Genomic DNA, 25,788 nt, shown 5'->3' with positions numbered 1-25,788 from the left:
ATTGAAATAATGCAACGTCTTAACGCTTCAAAACACGTAAACAAGACAAAAAGACACTCAGCCAGTTTTCCAGAGAAATCCAGGAAGAGCCAGAGCCTCTTTACAACACGACACATCGCAGAGGTTCTGACCCCTCCCGGAGGGTTTAATGACAGGCGTTCGGAGAGGTGTGACCTGGGGTGGGTACAGCGGTGGCAGACAGTTTCCCCTCTTTAACAGGACAGACAAGTCTGGCAACATGTGCAAAAGCCACGAACACTTTCTTTACTGCAAAATAAAAAAAAATAATAAAAATAAATAAACACGCTGAAGTCCTGCAAGTAAAGACCACCGCAATGTTCACTCAATGTTCACCCACGTGCTTCGCAGTTTTATTATAAATATACTGACAGGTCTAACACATGCCACACTCTTGGCTGAAAGGGTATTATTTGATGTGTACTGCAGAAGGAAAAATGTTCACCACAATAAAAGAAACAAAAAGTAATGGATGGGCTACGAAAAAAAAAAAAAAAGTAAAGACAGTGAACCTTTAACAGGTTAATCGGTGTGGCCAATTCATGACAAGTGCCATTTAATAAAGAGCATAGAATATGTGAGCATAACAGAACACCAGACAACTTCATACTGAAAACTAAGGCAAAACGTACCAGAGGAGTGAACCAATTTCATTTTTTAATCATTCATTCAGCGATTTATATGTGCTTACATTTTGGAACTCATTGAGTGTTATTTTCGCACAGAAAATAATAATAAAAACAACAAAACACCTTCATCACAACGTGATTGTAATAAATTTAGCGCAAAAAAAAAACAGAAACAATACACACAAACAACATACAGGTTTTGCAAATGTAAAGCAGAACCATGATATTCATGGCACAAAGCGCCTTTCAGTTACACTGCTGATCAGGCTTTAATGAGAAACAGCTCATGCACTTTTTGGTTTAAATGAGAGCTGAAGCAATACAGAGGACTTCCCTTCCCTGAAAAAAAATGGAAGTTATGGCTGTGATATAAAAAAAAAAAATAAAATAAAAAAAAGTCACTAGCAGAAACCTGGGAACAACTAAATCAATTTGGAAATTTTATTAAAGGCCCCATGCGCCAAAGTGACCTTGGATATGCAGAAATATATATTTTTAATTGTCGTACCACGATCCCAGAAATTCCCAATTGACATCACAACGTATAGAAATAGGAGACTTCCATCAGGAAGTGTAGAGTCAGTTCTCCGGAAAAGGATCACAGTAATTAAAAAGGACAAAAAGAAAAAACATACTGGATGGATGCACACAACATGGTCTTCACACATTAAATTAACTCTCTCTATATAAATATTTTGAAGAAAAAACTGATGAAAAAAGCTTTCCATCAGAAAAGGCATCTATTCCTCTCAGTTGACAAAATTTGCTGTTTTCTTTATTTAAACCATTGCGAACAGCAAACGGATAAATAATTCCCTTAAAAAAAAAAAAAACCTAACTTGTAAATCAGTGTGGGACTTCTGAGAAGGATCGAGGGGACATTCAGTAAGAGTTCAGAGGGATGAACCGGGTCCCCCTCACACTTTGAGAAGGTCTTCATCACTGTCATCTGCCTGATCTACTCGGCCCCTGTGTGGCCGGTCATGGGGCTTGGGTCTGCTCCGTCTGTCCTGCTCCTCCAACAGGCCCACGAGGTCCTCGTCGCTCTCCGCCTGCAGAAGGGCCGGTCTGTGTCGGGGGGCGGAGGCCGCAGGGCGGGCAGTGTGAATGCGGACCCCTGGCACAGTCAGCACCTCGTCCTCGCTGTCCTGCTCGTCCAGGGAGAAGGAGCGCAGCGCGTCGGCGCTTACCGGCTTGGTGGTGATGTGACCGTTCTCACCGCGGTGCGCATCTCTGCCGGGAGACTCCGTCTCCTCCATCAGCCACTCCATCTCATCCTCGCAGCCATTCTCGTCCGTGTTTACCTGCAGAGTGAAATATGTAAACAACTGCAAACATGTGTGTGTGTGTGTGTGTGTGTGTGTGTGTGTGTGTGTGTGTGTGTGTGTCTATACCTTGGAGTACTTGTAGGACACGGGATTTGCCCTTCTACAGCAACCTGTAACTTTCTGAATCACCAAGTCCCTAGAAAATCAAAATTTCGTTTCAGGATTTTGAGCTTTAAAAGTTAGCATTGTGAACGTGTGTGTTTGTTTTGTACCTCCTCTCCCGCTTGTGCAGCAGCAGGACGAGAAGGCAAACAGTCAAAACAACAAGCAAGAGGCTAAGCACCGCCCCCAGAGCTTGGCTCCTCCCAGACAAACTGGCCGCTGCGTCTGTGTCATCTGACTCCTTGTCCTCCTCTGTGGAGATATACCTGACAAAGCAAAAATGCCAATCAGCCTCAACAACTACAAAGTACTAAAAGATAAATTAATTATTATTATCTATAATAATCAAACATGATAAATTCAAAAGTAAAAATGTGAAAAATTATAGTAATGGAAAGAAATTGGTTGAATAACGGCAATATTCAACTGAAGACGATTTTAAGTGCACTCACGACAGCTCACACACTCTGGCCGTGTGCCAGACAAACAGATACTCGCATCCGTCCGACTCCAGCATGAATTCTGGGATGCCGTCCCCTACGTCTGGGTTGCAGTGGAACTGGATTGAGGAGGACACAGTCTTGGACTTGTCCTTCCCACATTTGGAGTCAGACGGAACCTGGACATCGAGCATGTCACCTAAAAGATGAACCAGAATGATGCCCTCAAAGGCTATAGGCTGTAGAGCTCAGATACAAAACCAAAATTATTGATTCCGATTGATCTCAGAGTCTTTCACAGCTGACTCCTAGCTAGTGTAAAGGTGAACAACCCTGGTCTAAAGTGAGCGATTGACACCTCACCTTTGATGTAGTACTTGGCCTGACCAGCTGAGCCAATCTTCCTCTGGAAATCGGCATTGATCTTCACCTGGCAGATCCTGGCACCCTGGCAGCTGGCCTCAGAGCTGTTGGTGATACCAGACAGCTGGATGTGATAGACATAACGGTCTCCATTTGACCTGATGTCTCCTGTGGCCTTATGGAGTCTGGAATAGGGAAAATGCCATTAATACACGACAGCAACCGTCGATGCACATATAAAGCTTTCACAAAATAGCGTTGCTGTACCTGAAGTAGAGAGCCCCTAGGCTGAAGCTTGATCCAGTGTCTGGTCTTTTGATAGTGCCGTTCAACATCTCTACCTCATACTGCTGGACGGTGCAGGCAGCCCGAGTCTCCCATGTCAGCCAGAACTCACACGTCGTCAAGTCCTCTCTGTGTCCCACACACACACACACACACACACACACACAAGGTCACACAGGTAACAATGAATTATTGTGTTTCAATAAGAATGCATAATGGCATTTCAATAGCAGACATGAAGAGGAACAAACTTAGAAGACAAGTTAAAGATTAATGTTTCACAGGAACGTTCACAGGAAGGACAGTCAGTTGTGGGCTCTTTTTGTTAAACCTTAATAGGAATTCTTCACTCAGCTCAGACCTGCTCATAATGCAGGTTCATGATAAGGGTATTTTATTTTTGTGCATTCTTATCTCTGAGGAAAGATTAACTATTCAAAAGTAGTGGAAACCTCAAAGTTCACCGCGTGTATACGGTTTATTTTCCTGGAAAACACCCCCCACTACACCAGACTCACCGCTGGAGTTTAGGATGTCCAATGACTTTTCCACATGAAAGGGTTATGATGGTTTTTGCGTTCAGTTTATTCCCGCACACCACCTCCCCCATGGAGTAATTCACTTGAACCTTTCCATCCCCTGCAACAAATAAAAAAAAATCTATACTCCCAGTATACATATAACTTATACAAAATGACAGGTCTATTATACATGAACATTAAAACCATAATGCACATTAATTACATAGATACTATAAACCCGGATCATTTTGTACAGGTACCTTGCGTGATGCAGTATGCAGATAAGGTAACAATATAACGTAAGCTTATTGAAAACTTTCAATCCAATTGGCTATTCATGGTTTTACCAGATGATCCTGCTTTGTGGAAAACCTTCATGCATTTTGCTTAGAATTTATTGTAGGGAAATTTGTATTCCTAAAAAAAAAAAAAACAAACAAACAAAAAAAAAAAAGCTTCAGAGCTTCTTATATCTTACTGGTTAAAACGAAATAGCACGTCCATCCTGTCTTATCTTATTAAGGTTATGAACAAAACCTTTCTAAAGATAATTGAGACAGTCATGTGACTGTACACTGGTGTTCTGTGTAGGGAGTCCTAATTTTTTGCAATTGCATCAAATCCCACAAAAAATCCCACATTTTTGGAAAAGCCACATTTTCAAACCTATACCAGAATTTTTGCAAAAACTTCCCAAAAATACTTCATATAAAGTAAAAATGTTCTACAACAGCTACTGGTGGAAGGCATATAGAAATCGTCTCACCAGTTAAAGCCATACTCTGTGTGTGTATAAGGCCCAGGACCTGGGTTTTCCCTTTACTCCTGCGGCAAATGGCAGCACTCTCAGGACAGTCCATAAGGCCGCCATGAATGCCCTGGCACAGGTTCACATAGTACCTGCGTAACACAGTAGTAACATGTGAGACTACATAAAGACATAAGAGAAGTTATCCAAACCAAACACGAAACGAGGTTGTCCCCCCAGTAAATTCCTTTCATTTACGGCATAGATCTCGATAGTTCTCGGTGTCAAAGGATTGTTGTCAGATGGAAGAGAAATAGATGAGTTGGGACTTGCCAAAAGCTCCCACACTCAGATGGTCCAAAAAAATAAAAAGATGAAAAAAAACATTCCTTACTGGGCAAGAGCACATGAGTCACTGATTTAATAGAGATGATGCCGAGCATAACAACTCTTAGGAGAGGAGACTCTTCAAAGGAGAGGCACAAAGAGATTTTTTAAAAATCCCCTTATTTTAATGTGCTTTCACGGCATGTGTTAAATTAAAAAACATGTACTAAATTAAAAACATTATATAAATAGGGCCAATGACCGTAACTAGATTTGATATACACAGCATGTTTACTGTAGAACATTGCCAGTGAATTTATTTTACTACATTAATCTTAACTGAGGTAAGGAGTTTGATTAATTGCGCTACTGAGACTGATTCAGACTGAGACAGGCAGACAGGTACTCACGAGTCACTTCCGTGGCTGAACTTCCAGGGGCTGGTCAGAGAAGACAGGGTGCGCATGTCATAGGTTTTGTGATCCCTCACCAGTCTGCACTCCATCTTCCGGGGGGTGCAGGCAGCGCTGGTGCGCCACTGGAAGGTGGTGGAGCATCCCTGCTCTTCGACCTCCACCTGGGGGCGGCCGCGGCCCGCAGACTGGTCACAGGTGAAGATGATTTTGGACTGTCGCTTCGCCTCCACTGTCAACAGCAGCGAGTTGCATGGCTTAGCATGGCTATTTCAGACAGCCCTTCACATATGATGTTCATGTGACATTGGCTGATGTGTTGCTAGGCAACCATATCTGGTTGTTGCTCAATGCCTTTAAAGGACTGGTCAGTAAGGCCCATTCAATTTCCCATTAGATTCATATCCCACTTTACCACTGCACTGGTGCGGCTGTATTGCAACTTGGGATCCAGCGAAAACCAGCTCACGTTTTTACATTTACATCATTTATCAGACACCCTTATTACAGGGACAGCCCCCTAGAGACACTCAGGGTTAAGAGTCTTGCTTAGGGACACAAGGGTAGTAAGTGGGGCTTGAACCTGTGACAGGTTCAATTCTAACCACATATTATGGTTCCAATCTGGAAACTCGCAACAGTGCCGTGGAAAAGGTAAAGCAATGAAGAAGCAAGAATCAGAAGAGGTGAGACGACCCCATAAAGCAGAATGCAAAATACCCTCAGGACAAGTCTTACCAGTGTGACAGAAACCCATTTTCCTGTCTTTGTTGTAATTGCTGGTGGTGGCACACCATGACCTTCCATGATTACTGACTGAGGTTGTGCACTCCGTGTATGTCTTATTCATGTACGTGAAGGGAAAGACGCACAGCTCCCCCGTATCTGTGACTATAGTAGAGGGGGGACAACATCTCAAAATCATTCTTACATCATTTTTCATCATTTAAAGGGTTACACTGACACTGGTATGACCCTGCACCCATGCAGACATGTACAATTTTACAGGGACAACATCCAGAAACCCCTTTATCCTACCCTCACCTGCAACTCTGGCATTAGAAGCCGAATGTTCTTACACACCTACTGGTTTATGAATGACTTCCTATGTCAACCACTTGTTGGCAGCTTTGCCTTCACTCATGTTAATAATAATTATGAAGCTGCTTAGGATGATGACAAAGTGTGCGAAGCAATCCTGAAGGTAAAGAGAGGCGAGTCCAAAGGATAAGAATCATGGGAAACTGAGAAAGTGAAACTGGTGGTGTATATATGGCAATGAAAAACCTTCTCTCTTTCCATAGTGTGGACTAACCTGTTGGACACTTGTCCCCTAAACCATAGGACATGGTGATGCTCTGGTCATCCATTATGTAGTCCAGGCTGACCGCCTTGCTGTTGCCAAAGGACACAGACGATCCAGACTTCTGCTGGCATACGGCCCCATTACATTCTGGCAGGGTGCCGCACACATTGATTTTGTAGGGTCCAGAGTTGGCTGGTACCTGGAGCCAAATGCTCAGTCAGTGCTTGGCGTTGCTAATTTGATTTTCTATAATGTTACATTCATTTGCAACCATACAGGCCAATATATAAATCTTATATTTACAAGCTAGACAAGGAAAAAAAAAAAAAAAAAAAAGATCAAACAAAACAGACATACCAGCACCTCCCCTGTGAGAACTGACAGGTTGAAAGTGTACTGCAACTGGGAGACAGTGATGGAGCATCCGTCAGTGGTCACCACATCAGGACAGACCACCGGCGTGGCCCACTCAAACACGTACACACACCTCTGCTTCCTGATCATTTGAGGTGAACCCTGCAGACGTGCATAAGTCGGGAAAAACTTGTTACTGATTATGTGATGAAAACTAAAGCCAAATACCTGAAATCCCCAAATCACAGGAAAAAAATAATAATAAATGTACTCGCTCACCAGATCCACCCCCCTCTGGCAGCTGAAGATTATTCTGGAGGAGTAGTTTTGCGACTGGTCCACATCGCAGGTCGTGCTGCTGTTGAATGTGATCTCCACCTCGTCTCGCTCACTGCTGTAATACGGAGGTGAGGTGATCCGCCCGATGTCCTGCACGTTAAACAATAATACATCTAAGCGTTCTACAAAATAGGCAAAATACGTTTTTGTTAAGCAAAACCCTGAATGACTCACTATAGGTGGGCCGTCGTCAGGGTCCATGCACACTGCTGCCCCTGGTGGACATGTTACACCCGGGATGGGATTGAGGGGCTGGCAGATATTGATGTAGAAATCGGGGGATTTATCTTTGTCCATGTCATTGTCCGTGGCGGTGTAGGAGCCGGTGGCGTGGACCAGAGACTTCAGGTCAATCAGTTTGGTATCGTTCCACACAAAGCAGCTTATCTGCATGAGTGAAGCACGCCGGACCAAAGAAGTCAAACACTTCTGATGCTCAACATATACGTTTCGCTTACTCAGTGTTAATTAATAAAAACAAAAGCTGAAGTTACCTGCTTTTCACACACTAGTGAGGTGTGCCAGGAGAAGTAGTGAGTGCAAGTTTCCCGGTCTGTGTCAACCAGGACAGGAAGGCCACTGCTTGCCCCTTCCTTGCAAACAAAGCTGATGATGCTCTTGTGTCGGACGTCGCGATTGGCCGGGCACACATCCCCGTCCTCGTAGCTGAGCTTCACCACCTGGTCCAGGTACGACAGCTTACTGGTGGATTTGCCTCCATTCACCGCAGTCTGACGGTCTTTGATGCAAACCGCTATGTAAAACACACAAATCTATATTTTATTATATCCAGTTATGAAATATCTCTCTGAAACGCTACTTCCAATACCACAGAGTATTTGGGATTAGCATTAAAATGGCCTTTAATACATTCAGTGTAAAATTTGTGGATTTATAGACACACTAGCAAGAGCAGGATGCTCACCTGCTCCATCGATGCATCCTGCATTTTTGATTTCACCACACACATTGAGCCTGAACATCTTAGTGCTGTCCACATTGTCGTAGACCATGTATCCGTTCTCTTTGTTAAGGGTACTGAGGTCAAACTGGTGGCCTGGGGACAAGGTTTATAACAATGTATTTAATAATAATAATAAGATGAAGACAAATGGCTGACTTCCAAGTGCTCCCAGTCGAGAATGAAGGGTGACACGCTTCTGCTCACCGGTGACCGGGTTGGTTACTTTGCAGTTGTCTTGCTGTGTGGTCTTCAGAGGACAGGCAGCAGCTGTGGTCCACTGGAACGTGTAAGCACAGTCCTCCAGCGCTGAGATGAAGGCGGGCTGGGATTCCTGTAATGACAACCACAAACATGGCAAACCCCTGAGTCACCAGATATAAAGCAAATAATCCCAGGCAAGGAGACACGGAGCCAGAGGTCTTATCAAGTCATGAAGACACCTGTATGTAGTGAGCCAGGTCAACGTAGCACTTTACGTTAATGCAAGGTAACACAATACAGTCATTTATACATTCTCTGATGTCAGAGCTTTGTAATTTTAGGAATTTACTTTGTAACCACAGTGAACTGCAGATCCTTAAAACAATAAAAAAAAATTCATACTGAATTCTAAAGGAACTCGAAATCACAGAAAAATCTGCTGAAACCTGAGAAAAGTCTATTTAATCACATAAATAAATATTAAGAGGTAGGATGTGGCATAATTGCAATAATACACTGAGTGTCATGTGTCCTCAGATGGGAGGTATTCTTGGAAGGCTTCATTGCCCCTGTAATTAGAGGCCTGAAATTAAACTAGAAAAGAATAAATGGCAAAAAGGATGTCACACATACCTCTTTCTTCGCATCACATTTGAAACGTATGATAGTAGTTTTGTTCCTTTGGCCATCAGGACACTTGTCACCGTTGGTGTAGCGCAGGACTAGAACATTTTTTTCCAACTGGGGCTCTGACCTGGCCTGCCCAAGGCCAACGTACGTGTTACCAATCTTCAGACAGGCCGCGGAGGAGGAGGAGCACGTCCAGGAGTCTGAGGCGTGGAATATCGTTTTACATGCCACTCTCAGTTTTGTACGTACAGAGATAACTGCGCTTGTAGGACTCACAGTAACATGTTCGTTTACTGTCTGAGGGATTATGTTATTCATTATAAAAACACAGAGCATTTTAAATGTAATGAGTTATTCATAACACTGCTTTAAAAAATGTGGAAGAGCAATTCTGAATGATGACATTTTAATATAAATTTCAATAACTGGACAATAAAAATGTTTCTTTTATTTTTTATACATTTAATAATGTATTATAATCGTAAATTATAAGTGACTAAAGATTAATTTAAGTAAAATGACAATACACAAAAGTGCACTGTAACTCACCATCCTGAGGAAACAGAGACCGGCACACATTAATGTAGTAGCTTTGATCTGGCTGGTGCTGGGACACCACCCTCCAGCTGCTGCGTGGCAGGGCCAGAGAAGACAGGTCATATGAGCTCCCATTGCCATCGCTATGTGGGGGGGAAAAAAAAAAAAAAAAAAAAAACAGGTCCCATTAGAGGGGAAAAATAAGCGTAAATACCAGGCTATTGAGAGTAAATGCTCTGACTGTAGGAACAGACCAGTGGAACATGTCAGAATGACTTACTTGTAGGAACAGACCAGCGGTTCAAAGGGGAGACAGGCAAGAGGGGTGTGCCACTCAAACAGGTAGGTACAATTAGCAGTTTCCCTGATAAATTCTGGTGTACCCTGAAAGAAAAGGAGATCACTTTTAATGTGATTTTAAAACAAAAGCCAGGTATACACATAAAGGTTGGCTTTGGTTTCATAAGTCTAGAGATCATGAAACCTCTCAGAACATTTCTTTTGGATGGATAAACGGCTCCTATTGTTTCAAGACATGACTCAGGGCCTGACTCAGTGACGCTCAGTTGATACGCACAGGGTTCTGAGACTGACTGCAGGAGAACAGGATCACGGTGGACCTCTTGTAGTACTTGTGACACGTCTCGCCGTTGGTGTAGTTGATCATGAGGAGGCCATTCTCGTAAGTGAGCGTCTGAGAAGCCAGTCCTGTAATGATTAGGTCAGGATTGATTTAATGTCTAATGGCCAGTGGATATTGACAAATTACACTGATACAGTATAATTAAGACATATCTGATGCATTAGGTTAAGATCACTAGTTCCCACTAGGGCCTTCACCTTGTTTAGCATTACTTGGTTAAAGTCCAGGTCAGTTGCACTGATTAGAATCGAAAGCACTTAAGTCACGCTTACCCGCTATTCTATGTGTCGAACCCTCCACTTGACAGGATGCCACCTCGAGACCATCATCTTTATGTGTGCAGACACCCGCCTTGAGAGGCCCGCAGACGGAAAACTGGTAGTCATACTGGCCGCTCTTAACCGAGTAGTCTTGCCCGGAGAGCGAGGTCAGGTCAAAAACGTGCCCGCTCCTGGGATCCTGCACTTTACAGTTGTTACCTGGGCAGAGCAACACAAACACGTGTTGGGACTTCCAGTGCCGCAGGGATTTACTGGTTATGCCACAGAACTCTGAGCTGTTCTCACATTACCTTGTATTCTCTGAATAGGACAGGCTTTGGGTGTTCGCCAGATGAAGACATACTCACAGCCGTCCTTGTGGTCAAACATGGGAGATCCCTTTTTTAATGGGGGAAAAAAAAAAAAAAGAAAAAAGTGAAATAGTGCCCCCTGCTGTAGTATGTGCAAGTACAATATAAATCTATAAAGTCTTGCTATTTAACTAATGCAGTATTAAAGTCATTTTTTTAACAGTCATGAAACCATAATTTAAGGGATTCCAGAGGCTGACACTCACAGGCTTGATATCGCACTGGAACATGATGCGAGCAGAGTACCGGCCTTTATCGCTACACTTGTCTCCATTTTGGTAGACAATGGCGATAGAGCCATCAGACGCAGCCTGCGGACTTGACTGAACGTAGCCCAGATTCACCCCGACGCCATTAATCACTGCACACGCACCCAGGGCTCCAGCTGGAAGACAAAGGGACATCACACACAATATCACTCGAAGTATGCAACTTCAAAGATCATCTAGTACACCAGAAACTGTCTAGTTGTGTTTTCTAAGTGAAGAGAAGTGATTGTCATTACGATGCACACACGAAATGTGGTTGCATTTAACCCATCACCCTTGGTGAGCAGTGGGCATTCGAAACCGCAACTTTCTAATTACGGGTCTGTTTCCTTACCTGCTAGGCCACCACGGCCCCTAAGAGGTGAGTGTACATTAAAGGCAGGTGTTAAAATACTGTGCATGTTGACTTATATGCTTTTATAAAATGCTAGTTGCAAGGAAACCAATAATTGTCCAGGAATCAGCCAGTCTGAAGCTTGTGCAGTACTGACTTTATTCATGCCTTGGCTAGCTTCCTTTACATGGCTGTTGCCCTGTGCCTTCAAAGGAACAAAACAGCAGATTTACAGGGTCACTGGCTCTGTGGGGAGCTGTTTTTCCGACTTTACTGCACCTACTGGACCAACACATTTCCACACTCACCCGGGCAGCCCTCAATGTACGGCAGGGGTTTGCACACGTTGATGAAGAACCTCTGAGACTGGGCTTCTGCAGATGTGTCAATGGGCATGTAGTGGCTGTTGTCCAGACTGAGGTCACTGAGGTCGTACTGTTTACCCTCGGGATCTACCGTGAAAACAGAGGAGCATTTTTATGGTCTCGCAAATAGAGAGCAATGGACAATACGAAAAAGGTCAACTGTCAATTTTTTGTAAAAGTGAGGCACAATATTTTGCCTACACTGCAGAGGATACGGTGCTGAAACTGTTGCAGCCCATTCATCACAACTGCAGGTGTAGACATTATGCACCAGAATGAAGGAAAATGCAATCCCAAGATCCCAAAGCAAAAGGAAAACTGTTATATTAAGATTACGATCACCATTTCACTGGCAGACACCTGTTCATACACACAAAGAATACATATTTTCCCCAGTGCAGCATTTAAAAGCATAGGCCATAGAAAGTATGTCATTCTGGCCACTTCTTTAAAAGATTTGGTAAAATGTTTGAATTAATTAATAACGACAGGGTTAGATAATAAACGCAAATTTTGGTTAACAGGTCTGACCGGTGGCTTGGCAGTCCACCGGCGCAGGGGCACAGGCCAGGGATGTGATGAACTCGAAGAAGGCGTCGTGAGTGACATGAGTGGATGAGCTCATTTCCTCCTTGACAAGTTTCAGAGATCCGGTTGTGGCATCGTGGTCACAAACAAAGCTTATGGTGAAGGTGTCTCGTGTTCCTGTGGCAGAAAAATCCATTTTAGTGAGCGGCTTTGGAGGGAATCAGAAACAAATATACACATTATTCACATTCCTAGATCTATAAAATCATCAAATTCAACCTGTAAAACATCCCTAAATGAATACATGTAGGGTAAGTGATCTTAACATCATTTGAAATTATCCAGTCTCAGTTGAAACACATTCAGGTGAACAACAAGGCCAAAACATGGCCTCTGAAGTGATTACGAAGATCTCGAGAAGGCTTTTTGTGTAGTCCTACACAAGTATTTCTTGCTTAAACCTTAAGCAACAGGTATACAAATTACAGAGAAAAGGCAGCAGGAATTTATAATGCTGGTAATTCTGGATTACATTTAGGACCACTATTATTCCTAATTTATATAAATTATATTGACACTACACATTTGCAGCAACTTTAGCCTTCTCATTCCAGGTATATCTTGACCACCCCATTGTACAGTGAGACTACTTTGCCAGCCCTTTAACACATACCCCCCAGCATCAATGTTCTAGTAAATGTTAAGGCAACAGAGGACGTCTGTATTTCACCTGTGGGCTTGTCTAGCTCCCCTTTGTACGTGAGTGTCAGCTGGCCATCTGTACTGAGCTCCAGAGTTTTCTCCACCCCCACCGGACTCACAGGCTTCCCGTCCTCCAGCTCACAGCCAGCAACAGAACTGCTCTCATCGCTACCACACCCTACTACCGGTGCACAGATGTTTAGCTGAGGACGACAATAAATGACTGGTGAACGACAGACAAAGTCAAGACAGACATTCACTGTGCAGTTCTCCCAAGATTGGTTTCAATGTTGATGTAACAATCTGCTGCATAAGCTTCACTGTCCACAACCCAGCACGCATTTTTTATTTTACTTAATTCATGCACAGTCCTATAGCATCAGAACAATTGGAACAAAAACAAAAGAATGTTGATGACCAGATGAACCTTACCAAAAAAGTCTTGCCATTTCCTGTGGTTGTGTAGCCAGACGGTTTGGACAACTGATGCAATTTGAACTCAAACCCTGTATTGGGATCCTTCACTGTGCACATCTATCACAAAAGAACAGACAAGTTCAACCCTACATCAGCATTTTATTTGAAAAGAAAAAGAAAATCTGCATAATTTACTTAAAAAAAAAAAAAACTTTCTAAAACATCTACAATTTTTAAAAAAATATTAACATACCCCGCTGGTGTCCGTGGCAGTTGAGATGGCACAGGCAGCCTCGGTGTACCACATGAAGTTCACCATGCAGTTCTGGTTGAAGAAGAACCTCGGGCCTGATGACTGCAGATGCAGTTTAAAAAAAAAAAAAAAAAAAAGCTTCCCACATTATTGACAAATATATGACATTCTTTACAAAAGACACAGATTAGCACTAAATGTCTGTCTAGAGAAAAGCTAAATCTGGAATCAAACGGTTACTGGATTTCCCTGGTCACTGAAAAGCACCCAACATGTACTATATGGACTGCAATTCTCCACCAGATTATCACTTTAATCAAAATTTATTTATTAGATAAATCTAATACCAACTGAAGACAACAGCCGGTTGAGTTGCTTTTATGATGAACTGATTTCCAAGTTTATGAGTCTTGAAAGTGAATTATTTTCACACCAGAGCCCCTTTAGCGCAGGTCAGGTGGATGCGGGTGGTGTAGGTGGTCATCACGCCATCTGACTCGCAGGCCGCGCCATTCGTGTACTCCAGAAGCAAGTGGTTCATCTCCTGGACAACTGGACCTTTCAATGCCACGCCCATATTGCTGACCGACACCCTTTCAGTAGGAGTAGCTCCCTGCAGAAACAACGGGGTAAACAACCACGTCAAAGGGTGACTATGACCAGCACTGCATGTGCAGTGAAGCCCCACCACAACACCAAAAGTATTATACCACAATTTACACTTTAACAGTTTTGTATAATTGCATCTATGACTGAGCAGTCATGACCATTAACACATTAACAACTATAATGAGGAGGAATGATATTGGCATTATGTTGAGATGTTGTAATTTCCTGGATTCCTCTGAGCCAGGTTGGAACTGTGTTATGAGACAAAATAATCCTTTCGTCCCACAAGTGGGAAATTTACAAATGGTGAACGATATATGAACAAAATAATGAGTGATATTTTTAGCAATGACTATTTCACAATCTCACCAGCTCATATTTAGTTTCGCAGACAGACGCTGTGCGGCCACAGCCTGGCACAGGCTTAAGCGGGCGGCACACGTTGATGTAGTACTTCCTGCGGTTGTTGAGGTTAGACAGGTCCATTGTCTCCCAGTTCCTATCGCTTCTGGACAAGCTGCAGGAAATGAAGTGCAGAGTTTTCAAAGGTCAGGTTGACACTGAAGCAAAGATTTTTTTTTTTTTACAAAAATCTATATCCTATAAGGGTATAGGGTGTGTGTGTGTGTGTGTCTATATATATATATATATATATATAGACACACACAGGATTCTGCACCTTTGAAATCTGCAATCAACACTTTTACTAATGATTTATGACCAGCAAGACTACATTACACAAAGATTGTTTTACCTGGATAGGTCATACTGTTGGAGCGTGGCTGGGTCTGTTACCACACACTCCTGTGGTCTCTCTGGACAGGCGTAGGAAGTGTACCACCTGAAGTTGTAGGTGTTCTCATCCTCAAGCTGTGTAGGTGACAGTAACACAGTGAGTAAATCTCCCCACAGTGTAAGTCACGTTGAGAACCAGCACAGAACACACCCTCCACCAGTCAAAAGTTTGGACACACTTACTATACTCTGTGGCGATTAAAGAGACTAAGATGGAACTATTTTAAAGAATCCAATGCAAGAAACATATTTAGGATTTTTGTATGAGGAGAAAGCAGTATAGTTGATGAATTGTTTTTTCCTGTTTTTTTTTTACCTTCATGACTGTTTTGTTCACTATTGTCATCAAAAGCCACTTCATGAAATGCGAGTGAATGATAAGAAAGTGTTCACTGAAGAATGTGCACTGTGAAATGCTTGTATCAAAACACACACTTGAATGTTCTGTGCAGGAACAAGAGACAGGGTGGCATGATCTAAGCGGAGCTCAGATTAAGAAATGCGTGTGTGTGTGTGTGTGTAACCCTGAGGGTGCACTACTGATAAAAACACAGTTGAAAAAAGAGAAAAGGGCAGATCGCAGAGTCCACGGTGCACTCTTGGGCCTCTGGGGATTCGCTATTGCTTTTAGGCTTCTACTATTAAACCATAAAGACATCTTGGAGTCCTTCTCCTTTATTGGTCTAGGAAGAAATTCCACCACAATAACTTTAGCTGGTTGTGAGAAGCCAAGAGTGAAAATGAGTATGTGAGTCCACAACTTTTGACTGGTAGTGTACATAGAAGAAATTATTCTAGAACAAGATACACACTAAAAAGTTTACCCATATTTTGACTATTTATTCCATTTTGTAATTTTTAGACAAAATGCACTTCTGTACGCCTAAGGCATAACCAAGTTAATATCATATAGCTTTCAACAACTCTGAGAAAATTCGATATCATAGTTTACATTTACCCCAAACCACCAGTGCAGGAATTATCAATTTACTTTCTTACCGTAAAAGCTTGTTTTGCTCAAGAATGATTAAAGCGCTTTCACAGTAGTGTGTGGGGACGGTACCTTGCTCAGTGACAGTACAGGATTTGAACTCAGTCCACTTCCTTACCAGCTATGCCACCAATGCACTGGGTTGCATAGTCGTGTGTCTTTGGCAGTGGTGAGCTCAGATGGCTGAAGCTCGTACCTGAAACTCCGGCTGACCCGCTCCAGCCTCACGGTCGCAGAGGAAGGAGATGAGTGCGGAGCGCTGGGTGTGCTGTGCGTTGTTGTAGGTCGAGCCGTTTCTGTAGGCGAGCTGGATCATGCCGTCGTAGTAGGAAAGCTTGGAGTTATACTGGCCCAGGCTCCAGGATTTTGGAGGAGTGCTGAACAGCATGAACAGGAAAATTTAATTATCCAAATCCCAGTCATCGATTCACTAGACGTTAAATCGACATGCTGACTTGCCTTTTATCCACCTGACAGGCCCCTGCATTAGTTGGACAGGGGTCTTTGTTTAAGTCCCCACAAATGTTGATGAAGAAATCATACAGGTCAGTGGACATGTTGTAGCTGCCGCCATCAGCCTTCCTCAGTGGGGACAAATCAAAAGAGAAACCTGAAACCCAAAAAACAGTTTTGGATGGGGAGTTGCCACTGACGTCTTTTTGTCTCTAATGCAGGACACAAAACTTATGATGTTCGTCTTTGTGTTGCATTAACATAAATGATGCCTGGAGAGTCATTTAAGCAAATTTACAGCAAAACAGTGACAAAAGAGAGACCTCAACCATTACTTATGTATAATACTTCATATCATCCTGAAAACAAAAGTGTTTTTTAGTTAACATGCTCTAAAACAAAAGTGTGCTACATGTAGACTTTTTTGGCCTAGAAAGGCTTTACAACTTTTACATGACCCACCTGCCTGAGGGTCCGCCACCTTGCAGTCGTCGCCCTCGGTCTTGGAGAGGACGCATGCTGCAGAGGTATACCACTCAAACTCGTAGATGCATCCGTCGCTGGATTTAGCGCGGAACACAGGAGGGCTCTCCATGTCTCCTGTGAGTCAATAGAAAGTTACAGAATATTCTGAACTGCTACTGTTAGTCTAAAAAAATTGAAATCAACAGATGCTCAAGAAAGACTACATAACAGAACAGCTTTTTGTAGCCTACATCATACATCATCATTTATCATCATGTATGGTGATAAAAAAAAAAAAAAGCCACTTATTTCAAAATATGTACATGACATGTGTTGTTTACCAGGCTTGCATTTGAGAATGATGATCGTTTTAATCCTCATGTTCGGCCTGCAGACGTCTCCGTCCGTGTAGGTGAGACGGACGTTGGTTCCTCCAGTTATCTGGGGTGAGGACAGGAATTTTCCCAGGCTGACTTGCTGTTGATCTTTCCCTACAGCACACCCAGAAATTAAAAAAAAAAATGTTTCAATCTATAAACATTTGACAAAATACGCCACTCTACATCTGTTCTCATCTTACCCACTGCACATATGCCAGCCTCCTCAGGACACCCACTCGCTGCCCCATGCTGGAGGACTTTGTGACACACGTTGAGGTAAAATCGCATCCTGTCGTACTCGGGTGCGTTACCGTCCACCGCCTCCCAGTTCTCCAGACTGTCGGATTCTGAATGAAAAGCGTATATATGTCAGATCTAACAACTTCAGGATCGGATCACAATCCACCCAATGTTATCCTTACCTGAGAATCTGGTCAAAGGTGAGAGGTCATAGCGTTTTTTGCCATCTGTCACCCTGCACAGCAGATCTTCTTTCTCTTTGACGCAGGCGAAGGCTGTTTGCCAGTCAAAGTAATATGTACAGTCGGTCTCGCCAGTGAACACCGGGTGGCCCTTTCCATCGTTTTCTGCCAGGCAGGGAAAAAGGGCAAAGATCCTATACTAGGAAAGGTTTGGGCTGTTTTTGTTTAAGCCTAGTCAAGACATTAAATATATATATATATTAATTAATGGTTCAAAAAAAATAGTCCTACAAGTCGACTCACCTGCAGTTTCGTTGCATTCAAAATTGATGATGGTCATGCGCTGGAAACCAGAACTGCACTTGCTTCCACCAGGGTAGATCAGTGTGAGGTCACCATCAGAATACCTGTAGCCCAAAGAGGGCACACCTCATTTACATTTACTAGACGTCCTTATCCAGATTGGCTTACGAACAGTAGTTACAGGGACAGGGTTAAGGGATGGTTGCCGTAAACCCAGCCAGACTAGGATTGTCCCCGTCCCCCCTCTCCACTCCCCCCCTGGGTGTGAGTGCAGGCCGCTTACGTCATTATTTGACAGTTTCAGGACAAACAGTGTGGTAGTAGCCTAGTGGGTAACACACTCGCCTATGAACCAGAAGACCCAGGTTCAAATCCCACTTACTACCATTGTGTCCCTGAGCAAGACACTTAACCCCAAATTGCTCCAGGGGGGGACTGTCCCTGTAACTACTGATTGTAAGTCGCTCTGGATAAGGGCGTCTGATAAATACTGAACAATCAGAAAGAGCGGTGTTCTCGCTGAACGCAAATGAGTCCATCGCTCTGGTTACTTTCGAGTCGTTTGGTTAGTGGAGAGAATTGAGCTTAGCATTTACGGCATTTGTCAAGATGGCCGTATGCAGAGCAACTGGTAGCCACGGTGAAGATAATCCCAGATTTTGCTAAATATATCAGGGTATGCTCTGGTATGCTCTCATCAGCCCAAATTTCCCACAAACATTGCACCTCTGCCGCAGGGCGAAGCGAACCACACCAGGGTCCAGCTGAACCATGCTCTGGCACACCTCTTCTAAGCGAGTCAGGTATGGCTAAACGAACACTGTTCAGAGCTCTCACTCTAGTCAAAATGAACCATGCATTGGCGGTCAAACGCACTCGGGCACGGTTCAAACTGCCTAGTGTGAGTACACCCTAAGTGTCCTTGTAAGTGGGGTTTGAACCTGGGTGTTCTGCTTCATAGGTGTGGGTGTAACCCACTACGCTACTACCATCTTGCCACCTCAAACAGAGTTTGACACATTACCCAATTTATTGGTCCTTCAGCAAAAAGTAGACCCAAATTATCCATAAAATGTACATAAATATACACATGCAGACATTTTCAATTGCTCTGTACATGGCTCAGCCAATCAGATTTTAGGACAGGGGTTACCATTTAAATCAAAGTAATTATGAAAGATTTGCTTCTCTTTAACCACCTAAGTTCGCTAAGATACGTGAGATACGAATTCCTCTAATTGAGGATTCATGCCTCAATTGCAATGTATTAAACAATAATTCACACACATTTATATGACATAAGGAAAAAAGAGGCACCTCAGAGTTTGGTTCACATTCCTCCCTGCAATCTTTTTAAAGCTGCTTCCCTTCTGCTTCACTTGACATGCTGCCACGTGACCCTGTTCATCACTGCAGTCCGCCACAGGGACGTCACCACACACGTTCAGGTAGTACACGTAGGTGTCCTGGCCATCAGTGCTCTCTGCGTAGTATGGATGGTCTCCACCTGAAAAGAGAAGACACAGTTCATGACCCTGATCGCAGACACAAAGCGTTCCTGTGTATCAGCTGTGCAGCAGGAAACAATAGTCAGGATCCTCTGGGCCGTGATGCAACAGTAATAGGAACAGGAAGTTCCTGAAATGTATTCACTTTTCGCTCAAAAGTAACAAGCACATAAGCACCCGCTCACTCACTTTCCCCAAATGCTCACTGGGAGATTAATTTGGTTCAGGAGGAGGAAAAAATAACATAAAAATTATGAAAGGTTTCAAAGGAAGCACAATCTGTCGATATTTCTATTTGTAGACTAAAACCTCTGACTCACTGGCGAGGGCGAGGTGTGTGAGGTCGATGGAAATGTCGTGCTGCTCGCTGGTCAGCTTGCAGGTGTGACTCTCCACGTAGTCGCGGTGGCAGGCGTACTCCGTCACCCACTGCACCTCGTACCTGCAGTTGGTCTTGGCAGTCATTTTTGGGCTGCTGCCCTGAAGAATGAGGAATAAATAACGAGGAACAAAATTGCAGCAAATATTTCAATTCTGAGGACACAGATTGAGGGAAGTGTGAGAGAAAATTCCCGAATGATAAGGATCCCTTTGTATTTCTTTGTGCTTGACAGATTATTCTCATGCATTAAAATAAATATTGTACAAAATGATATCTATGCGACAGTAATGTACGGGACCGGAAATGAAAAATTCATGCCAACTTTGATGAAAATGATGCTGGGGTTGGTGATGCTCTTACCGACTGTCTGCGTGAGGGACAGATGAGAGTGATTGTGACAGCGGGACTGTGTCCGCTGCAGAATTCCGGGATGTCTGTGACTCCTTCGTAGCGCAGCTGTAATCTGGGAGGAGGATAAGAGGGCAAAGTGAGCGAGAACGAGAGAGGCCCAAAGCTCAATATATTGACAGGTCGCCGGAAAATATCAAGCCAATGTGGTCAGCAAAAGGGCAGCTGTCGGAAGTCACTCGGAGACTGAAGGCTCTACCAGATGATGTGGAAGAATCGCCACGGTAGCTAAAATAACAAGCCTGTGTACCTGGTTGCATCCAAATATCCACATATAATATCATAACACAGCATAAATCCAAATGAGAACCATTTCGTGGAATTTATATTTGTATTTAATCCAACCGTAAAACATTTGCATGGACCTGGTCTCCCATGTAAACATAATTGGAAAATGTTAAATCAACCCATATCTGTGTCTGTATGTAATTATACTGTAATCACTTGAAAAATAAGATTCAGGACTAGATAATTGCCAAAAACTGCATGCTACTGCAGGTGGTCCAGAAATTCATTAGCAGATAAAAACCCTGCAACATGTAGTGTGTATGTTTCACCATACCTGTCACGAGAGACAAGTTCCGGGGGGCTGCTAGGAAAGCCCATGTTGAAAGAACCCTTACTAGTCGTCAGACACGCTGCCGAACCCTCAGGACAGGCGCTCTGAGGTCGGTCTGAAGAGAGGAATTAAAACAACATAAAACCATTGCATACTTTTTAAATTACATCCAATAAATAAATAAATAAATAAATAAAATTTTAAAAACTCACTTAAGCTACGGCATAAATTAATATAGAAGTCGACATCATCATCAGAGTCATCAACCAAATAGCCATCGGTGAGTTTGATGAGAGGACTGAGATCATGTTTCCTCCCGTCTGAATCAAACACATAACATGGAACCTGTACACAACACAATAAGGTCGAAAATTGTGATATGATATACCTGCAGTAAAAGCTCAGACTGCTTAAAATAAAAAAGGGAACAAAGTAATGAACCAACAGACTCCATGTCTGTGGTGAAGATTAGTCAGTCCAAAACCACGGACGTTTCACAAACTCAGTGACGAAATGGTCATACTCGCACCTCCTTATGAGGCTTGAACTTATCCTTCTTGCAGGCCACGTAACTTCTCCACTCAAAGTAGTGAGTGCACTCTGACACGGTGACCAGCTCAGGGGTTCCCTTAAAGTAAAATAAAATAAAATAAAAAATTAATGAGCAAAATGGAAACACAACAAACTGGTTGAAGCTCCTCAGCTGGTTTGGTAGGTGGCAGAGCAAGATGGAGTCGACCCGCCAGCTCAAATAAACTGTTTGTTCAGCTGCGTCAGATAACACTTCATACCCCTGATTCAGCACGTGGAAAAAAAATTACTTCAAAAACATCCTACCAAGTTTCAATTTCAGATCTCGATGCAGAGACCATTCAGCGGAACCACAAAACAGGAAACCCTTCATTAGTTCAGCACAAATTCATTACTTATTTTCCAGAGACAAAAGGGACATGACTGAGTCATTTCACCCCAAACAGGGGGGTCTTCAGGCAGTGACACTTACCATGGTCTTCCCACACTGGAAACTGATGCTACTTTGCACGAGGCTCTTCCCGACATCACACTGGAGTGTGGTGTTAAAGTCCACCACGCTCGCAGACAGCTTCTGCAGAGACAGACTGCCTGCAAGGGAACACAGACACACAGAATACAGGTCTTCAGAAACGTCCGCTAGTAACCAACACTTCAGGTGCCATGCAGTTTACTGTTGACCCCTCCAACATGCTTCCATCAAACATGATACCGGCACACACGTGACGTCATATTATGATATTATTTAAATTAAAGGGCCCGTATTATGAATTTCTTTTTAGCTTTCATGTAGGTCTTTGTGGTCCCCTAATATTGTATCTGAAGTCTCTTTCCGAAATTCAGCCACTTTTACAGGATGCACTTTTAGTGTCTGTAGCTTTAAATGCTAATGAGGAGGGAGGCGGGACGAGGAGGAGAGTGGCCTGTGGAAGTGAGCAGGCATTTGTGGAAATTACGTAAACAACACCATTCACAAGTGAAGTGATTGTCACATGTGATACACAGCAGCACAGCACACGGTGCACACAGTGAAATTTGTCCTCTGCATTTAACCCATCACCCTGAGTGAGCAGTGGGCAGCCATGACAGGCGCCCGGGGAGCAGTGTGTGTGGACAGTGCTTTGCTCGGTGGCACCTCAGTGTTACCTTGGCGGATCGGGATTCGAACCGGAAACCTTCTGATTACGGACCCGTTTCTTTATCCACTAGGCCACCACTGCCCCCCAAAAAAAGCCATTTATAACCGCACATGCCGGCAAGATGCGCACAAAGTTCACCGACAGAACAAGTGAGCAGGGCTGCCAGGAACCACAATGTTTTTCACAAAAAAAAAATCATTAACCCACTATTTCTACAGCATCTCGCATGAAAGAACAAAAAAAACATTTGTGCTCATTTTCACATCCAGTCCCCGATCAACCACAATGCCTTGCACGTTTGGAAGCCATGATGATCAGTGGAGTTTCTTTTTTTTTTTTTTTTTTCCCCCAAAGCATGAGAAGGGAAGGTAACCTTTCCCCTTATGACGACATAAGGAAACAAATTCCAGATCAGACCGACTGAGCTGCCGCTCTCTGAACAGCAAAGCAGAATGACCAAAGCACTCTTAATTCATGTCACCATTTCTAGCCACTGCAGGACCATAGACAGTCTAGGGGAACTCGAACTCATGTTACATAATCTCACAAACAAACATTTTCATAATAAGAGACCTTTAACATTAACAGATGTGCAGCGCCCACCACATTAGCTATGGATGGTGAAATTGTGCCTCAGCTAAACCCACTTTACTAGGCCACACCTGAAGTTAACAACGTCCAGGCAGGTGCTACTCCAAACCCTGCAAAGCTGAACTTTGTGTTGTTGTAACAAAGAGAATTTACTTACTTAGATATGGAGAATATAGGTAAAATATAAGAAAATATATTGTTGAAAATATCAAGCCATGCAGCCACAAAAATTTATTCAACTAATTGTGATACTGTTTTATACTATTGATAATCTAGATTTATTTATGTGGCAACTGTCCACGTAAGGCTAACAAATGTAAGTGGAGCAAAATATGTTTTAGCATAAGTTACAAATAGCATGCCATTTAAAATGATGGAAAATGGAAAGAGAACCATTGGTCTGAACATTCCCAGGGAATGCCACAACTGAGATGATAAATGAGTCAGTGCTGTTTTTACTACACTGAGGTTGAAATATTACAGTATATGGTCAGCAAAGGTTAGCAGTAAGCGATTTTTCACCCAAGTCCTGCCAACAAATGTCTGGGCGTCTGGGGAACAACTTGAATAGAACATGACCCGGTGACGCAATGATCTGATGCGCCTTAAATTGCCCCAAATGCCCCCGTTTAAGTGCAAAAGATGGGAGCATCCTCACAAAAATGCTTGTCGTACAACACCACTGCATGCCCACTGCATGTCTATTGTAAACAGGCCACGCCCTCAAACTGACCTTAATAGCAGCATAGCTGAAATGCCTGAAAAATAAAACTGTAAAAAAATTGTATCACTCTCCCTCAGCAACAAACAAAAGACTTTGTGCTAGTGCTGCGAGGCTGACCCACTAAAACAAATTACAAAACAACAGAGCGGACCCACAATGGGATCCTTCCAACTCCTGTTACGCAAGGCCAATAACTGCTGGGTCTCTGGCATTTTCATGGCGTTAGTGACCGTGGTCTCCACACTGGTGAAAGCAGCGGCATATTATTACTTCATGTCGAACCTACCCGTCTCTTTTGCATAAAGCCTGTTTGCTCGGTCGGACTGGAGTCAGCTGACCGAGTGACACAGCATCAGAAGTGTCTGGGCGACAAAGGTCACGTTTACGACCAGGTTATCAAACACAGCTTCACCGTAACGTGCCATTCCGCCATTCTCACCAAACAAAATTAAAAAAAATGTAAAAACCTAATATTAAAAATGTTATTCACTTTATATTTTATGGGACCTATGTGGTCATTGTGTGTTGGTGAGTCACAAATGCATGACACTTTTGTCAGCGAACTATATTAAAAGTAGCTGGGGAAGTCACTGTTTTGTATTAAGCAAAACTAAGTAATTGCCCTTCCTCCATGATCAGTTGGAGATAAAGCTCCTGTGTTTTTGAGAGCCTGGGAATGGCCAAGCAAGGCAACTAATGGCTTCTGTGTGATTGCATAAAACCGCCTTGCATTTTGATGCATTCAATTCTGTAAAAAAAAAAAAAAACTCATTTACCCACAATGCCTCCCAACCCACACTGCTGCACATGTGTTATGCAGCAGGAATGGTTATTAGCTGCTGCTAATAACCATTTTTCTTCTCATTATTCCCGAAACTCACCCACTGAGCGGGCCGCTTCACCCGCTGGCTCCCGGGCGCAGACAGCGACCCCGGCCCCGCACTCCGTGTCCGGCGAGGAGTCGCACAGCTTCAGCGCGTATTTCACCCCGCTGTCCTTGTCGAAAACCTCCCATTTGTACCTGGGGGCATGGCGAGGAACGCAACTCATCAAAAACGTATTCCAAACATAACTACAACGTTCGTTTTAACCGCGGCCGCTGTCAGGGCTGAACTTCCGTCCAATGGCAGTTTGATAGGAGCATAAACACATGCTGACATAACAAATATTATTGAATAGTTATATTAACAATATTGTTAAAAACGAAACCGCTTCTGAAACGAAATAAAGAGGCACGTTTATGCGACCCGTAGGACTGAAGAAGAAACGCGTATTTACTGACAAATAGAACTACTACTACTAATAATAATAATAATAATGATATGGAGAAGAGGAATTAGAAGAAGAAATGCGGGGGCAGCGGCGACGTACCTGCACAGATCCTCGTACCACAGGCTGCCGCCGGAAGCCCGGGCGCCGAGCAGCGCGACGACAAGCAGCAGCGCGGCCAGGCAGCCCGGCGCCGGCCGCCAACTTCTACAAAGCGACCCCATGTCCCGCTCCCGCACGGAATATTACAGCATGTCCGACATGATACGACTACGGCGGTGGCGGTGGCGGTGGTGGCGGTCCTCCTCCTCCTCCTCCTGGCGCCGTAGCAGGAACTGGGCGCATCACATGACAGCGGCGCGGTCACGTGGTGCTGACGGCTGCTGTCGAGTCGTCACAAGACGCTATAAAAAAAAAAATTAAAAAAAAGAAAAAGGAAAGCGGCGCCCCAAAACACTCAGCCTCGCGTCATTTTTATTATTAGTGAAAAATTAAATGAATAGTAACGGCATTCTACCCGTAATAAACGCATCCACGTTGTCATAATTATTAGGCCTCGTTAACCCTGACGCGTAGGGAAGAATTTACTACAAGAGCAAAGGAAGCGAAGAT

The 25,788-nt window shown here is 43.5% G+C and overlaps 1 protein-coding gene across 2 annotated transcripts; it reads right to left on the bottom strand.

The window, feature by feature from the left end:
- Positions 1-65: 65 nt before the first annotated feature.
- igf2r (insulin-like growth factor 2 receptor) lies at positions 66-25,503 on the bottom strand. 2 transcript variants are annotated; one of them, XM_028953330.1, is made up of 48 exons: positions 25,279-25,503; positions 24,789-24,928; positions 21,926-22,044; positions 21,452-21,550; positions 21,135-21,267; positions 20,926-21,037; positions 20,316-20,418; positions 19,894-20,053; positions 19,383-19,572; positions 18,066-18,169; positions 17,763-17,927; positions 17,541-17,687; positions 17,302-17,451; positions 16,958-17,095; positions 16,502-16,652; positions 16,239-16,419; positions 15,011-15,126; positions 14,626-14,773; positions 14,081-14,260; positions 13,648-13,749; positions 13,410-13,511; positions 13,006-13,180; positions 12,279-12,452; positions 11,691-11,834; positions 10,986-11,164; positions 10,720-10,807; positions 10,421-10,627; positions 10,083-10,213; positions 9,786-9,889; positions 9,518-9,648; positions 8,972-9,168; positions 8,342-8,468; positions 8,099-8,230; positions 7,668-7,927; positions 7,348-7,560; positions 7,114-7,263; positions 6,838-6,996; positions 6,490-6,679; positions 5,913-6,065; positions 5,172-5,406; positions 4,453-4,586; positions 3,684-3,804; positions 3,148-3,294; positions 2,881-3,065; positions 2,530-2,716; positions 2,188-2,343; positions 2,042-2,111; positions 66-1,951 (listed from the first exon to the last, which is right to left on the bottom strand). In XM_028953330.1, exons 1-48 carry the CDS (start codon positions 25,398-25,400, stop codon positions 1,565-1,567), a joined length of 7,398 nt encoding a protein of 2,465 aa, XP_028809163.1. In that variant the 5' UTR covers positions 25,401-25,503; the 3' UTR covers positions 66-1,564. The 2 variants fall into 2 exon arrangements, with proteins under 2 accessions (XP_028809163.1, XP_028809164.1); XM_028953331.1 differs by lacking the exon at positions 5,913-6,065.
- Positions 25,504-25,788: the final 285 nt, after the last annotated feature.

This window comes from Denticeps clupeoides, chromosome 14, assembly GCF_900700375.1.
Source record: "Denticeps clupeoides chromosome 14, fDenClu1.1, whole genome shotgun sequence".
Classification (NCBI taxonomy): domain Eukaryota; kingdom Metazoa; phylum Chordata; class Actinopteri; order Clupeiformes; family Denticipitidae; genus Denticeps; species Denticeps clupeoides.
This window is presented reverse-complemented; position numbering and strand designations above follow the sequence as displayed.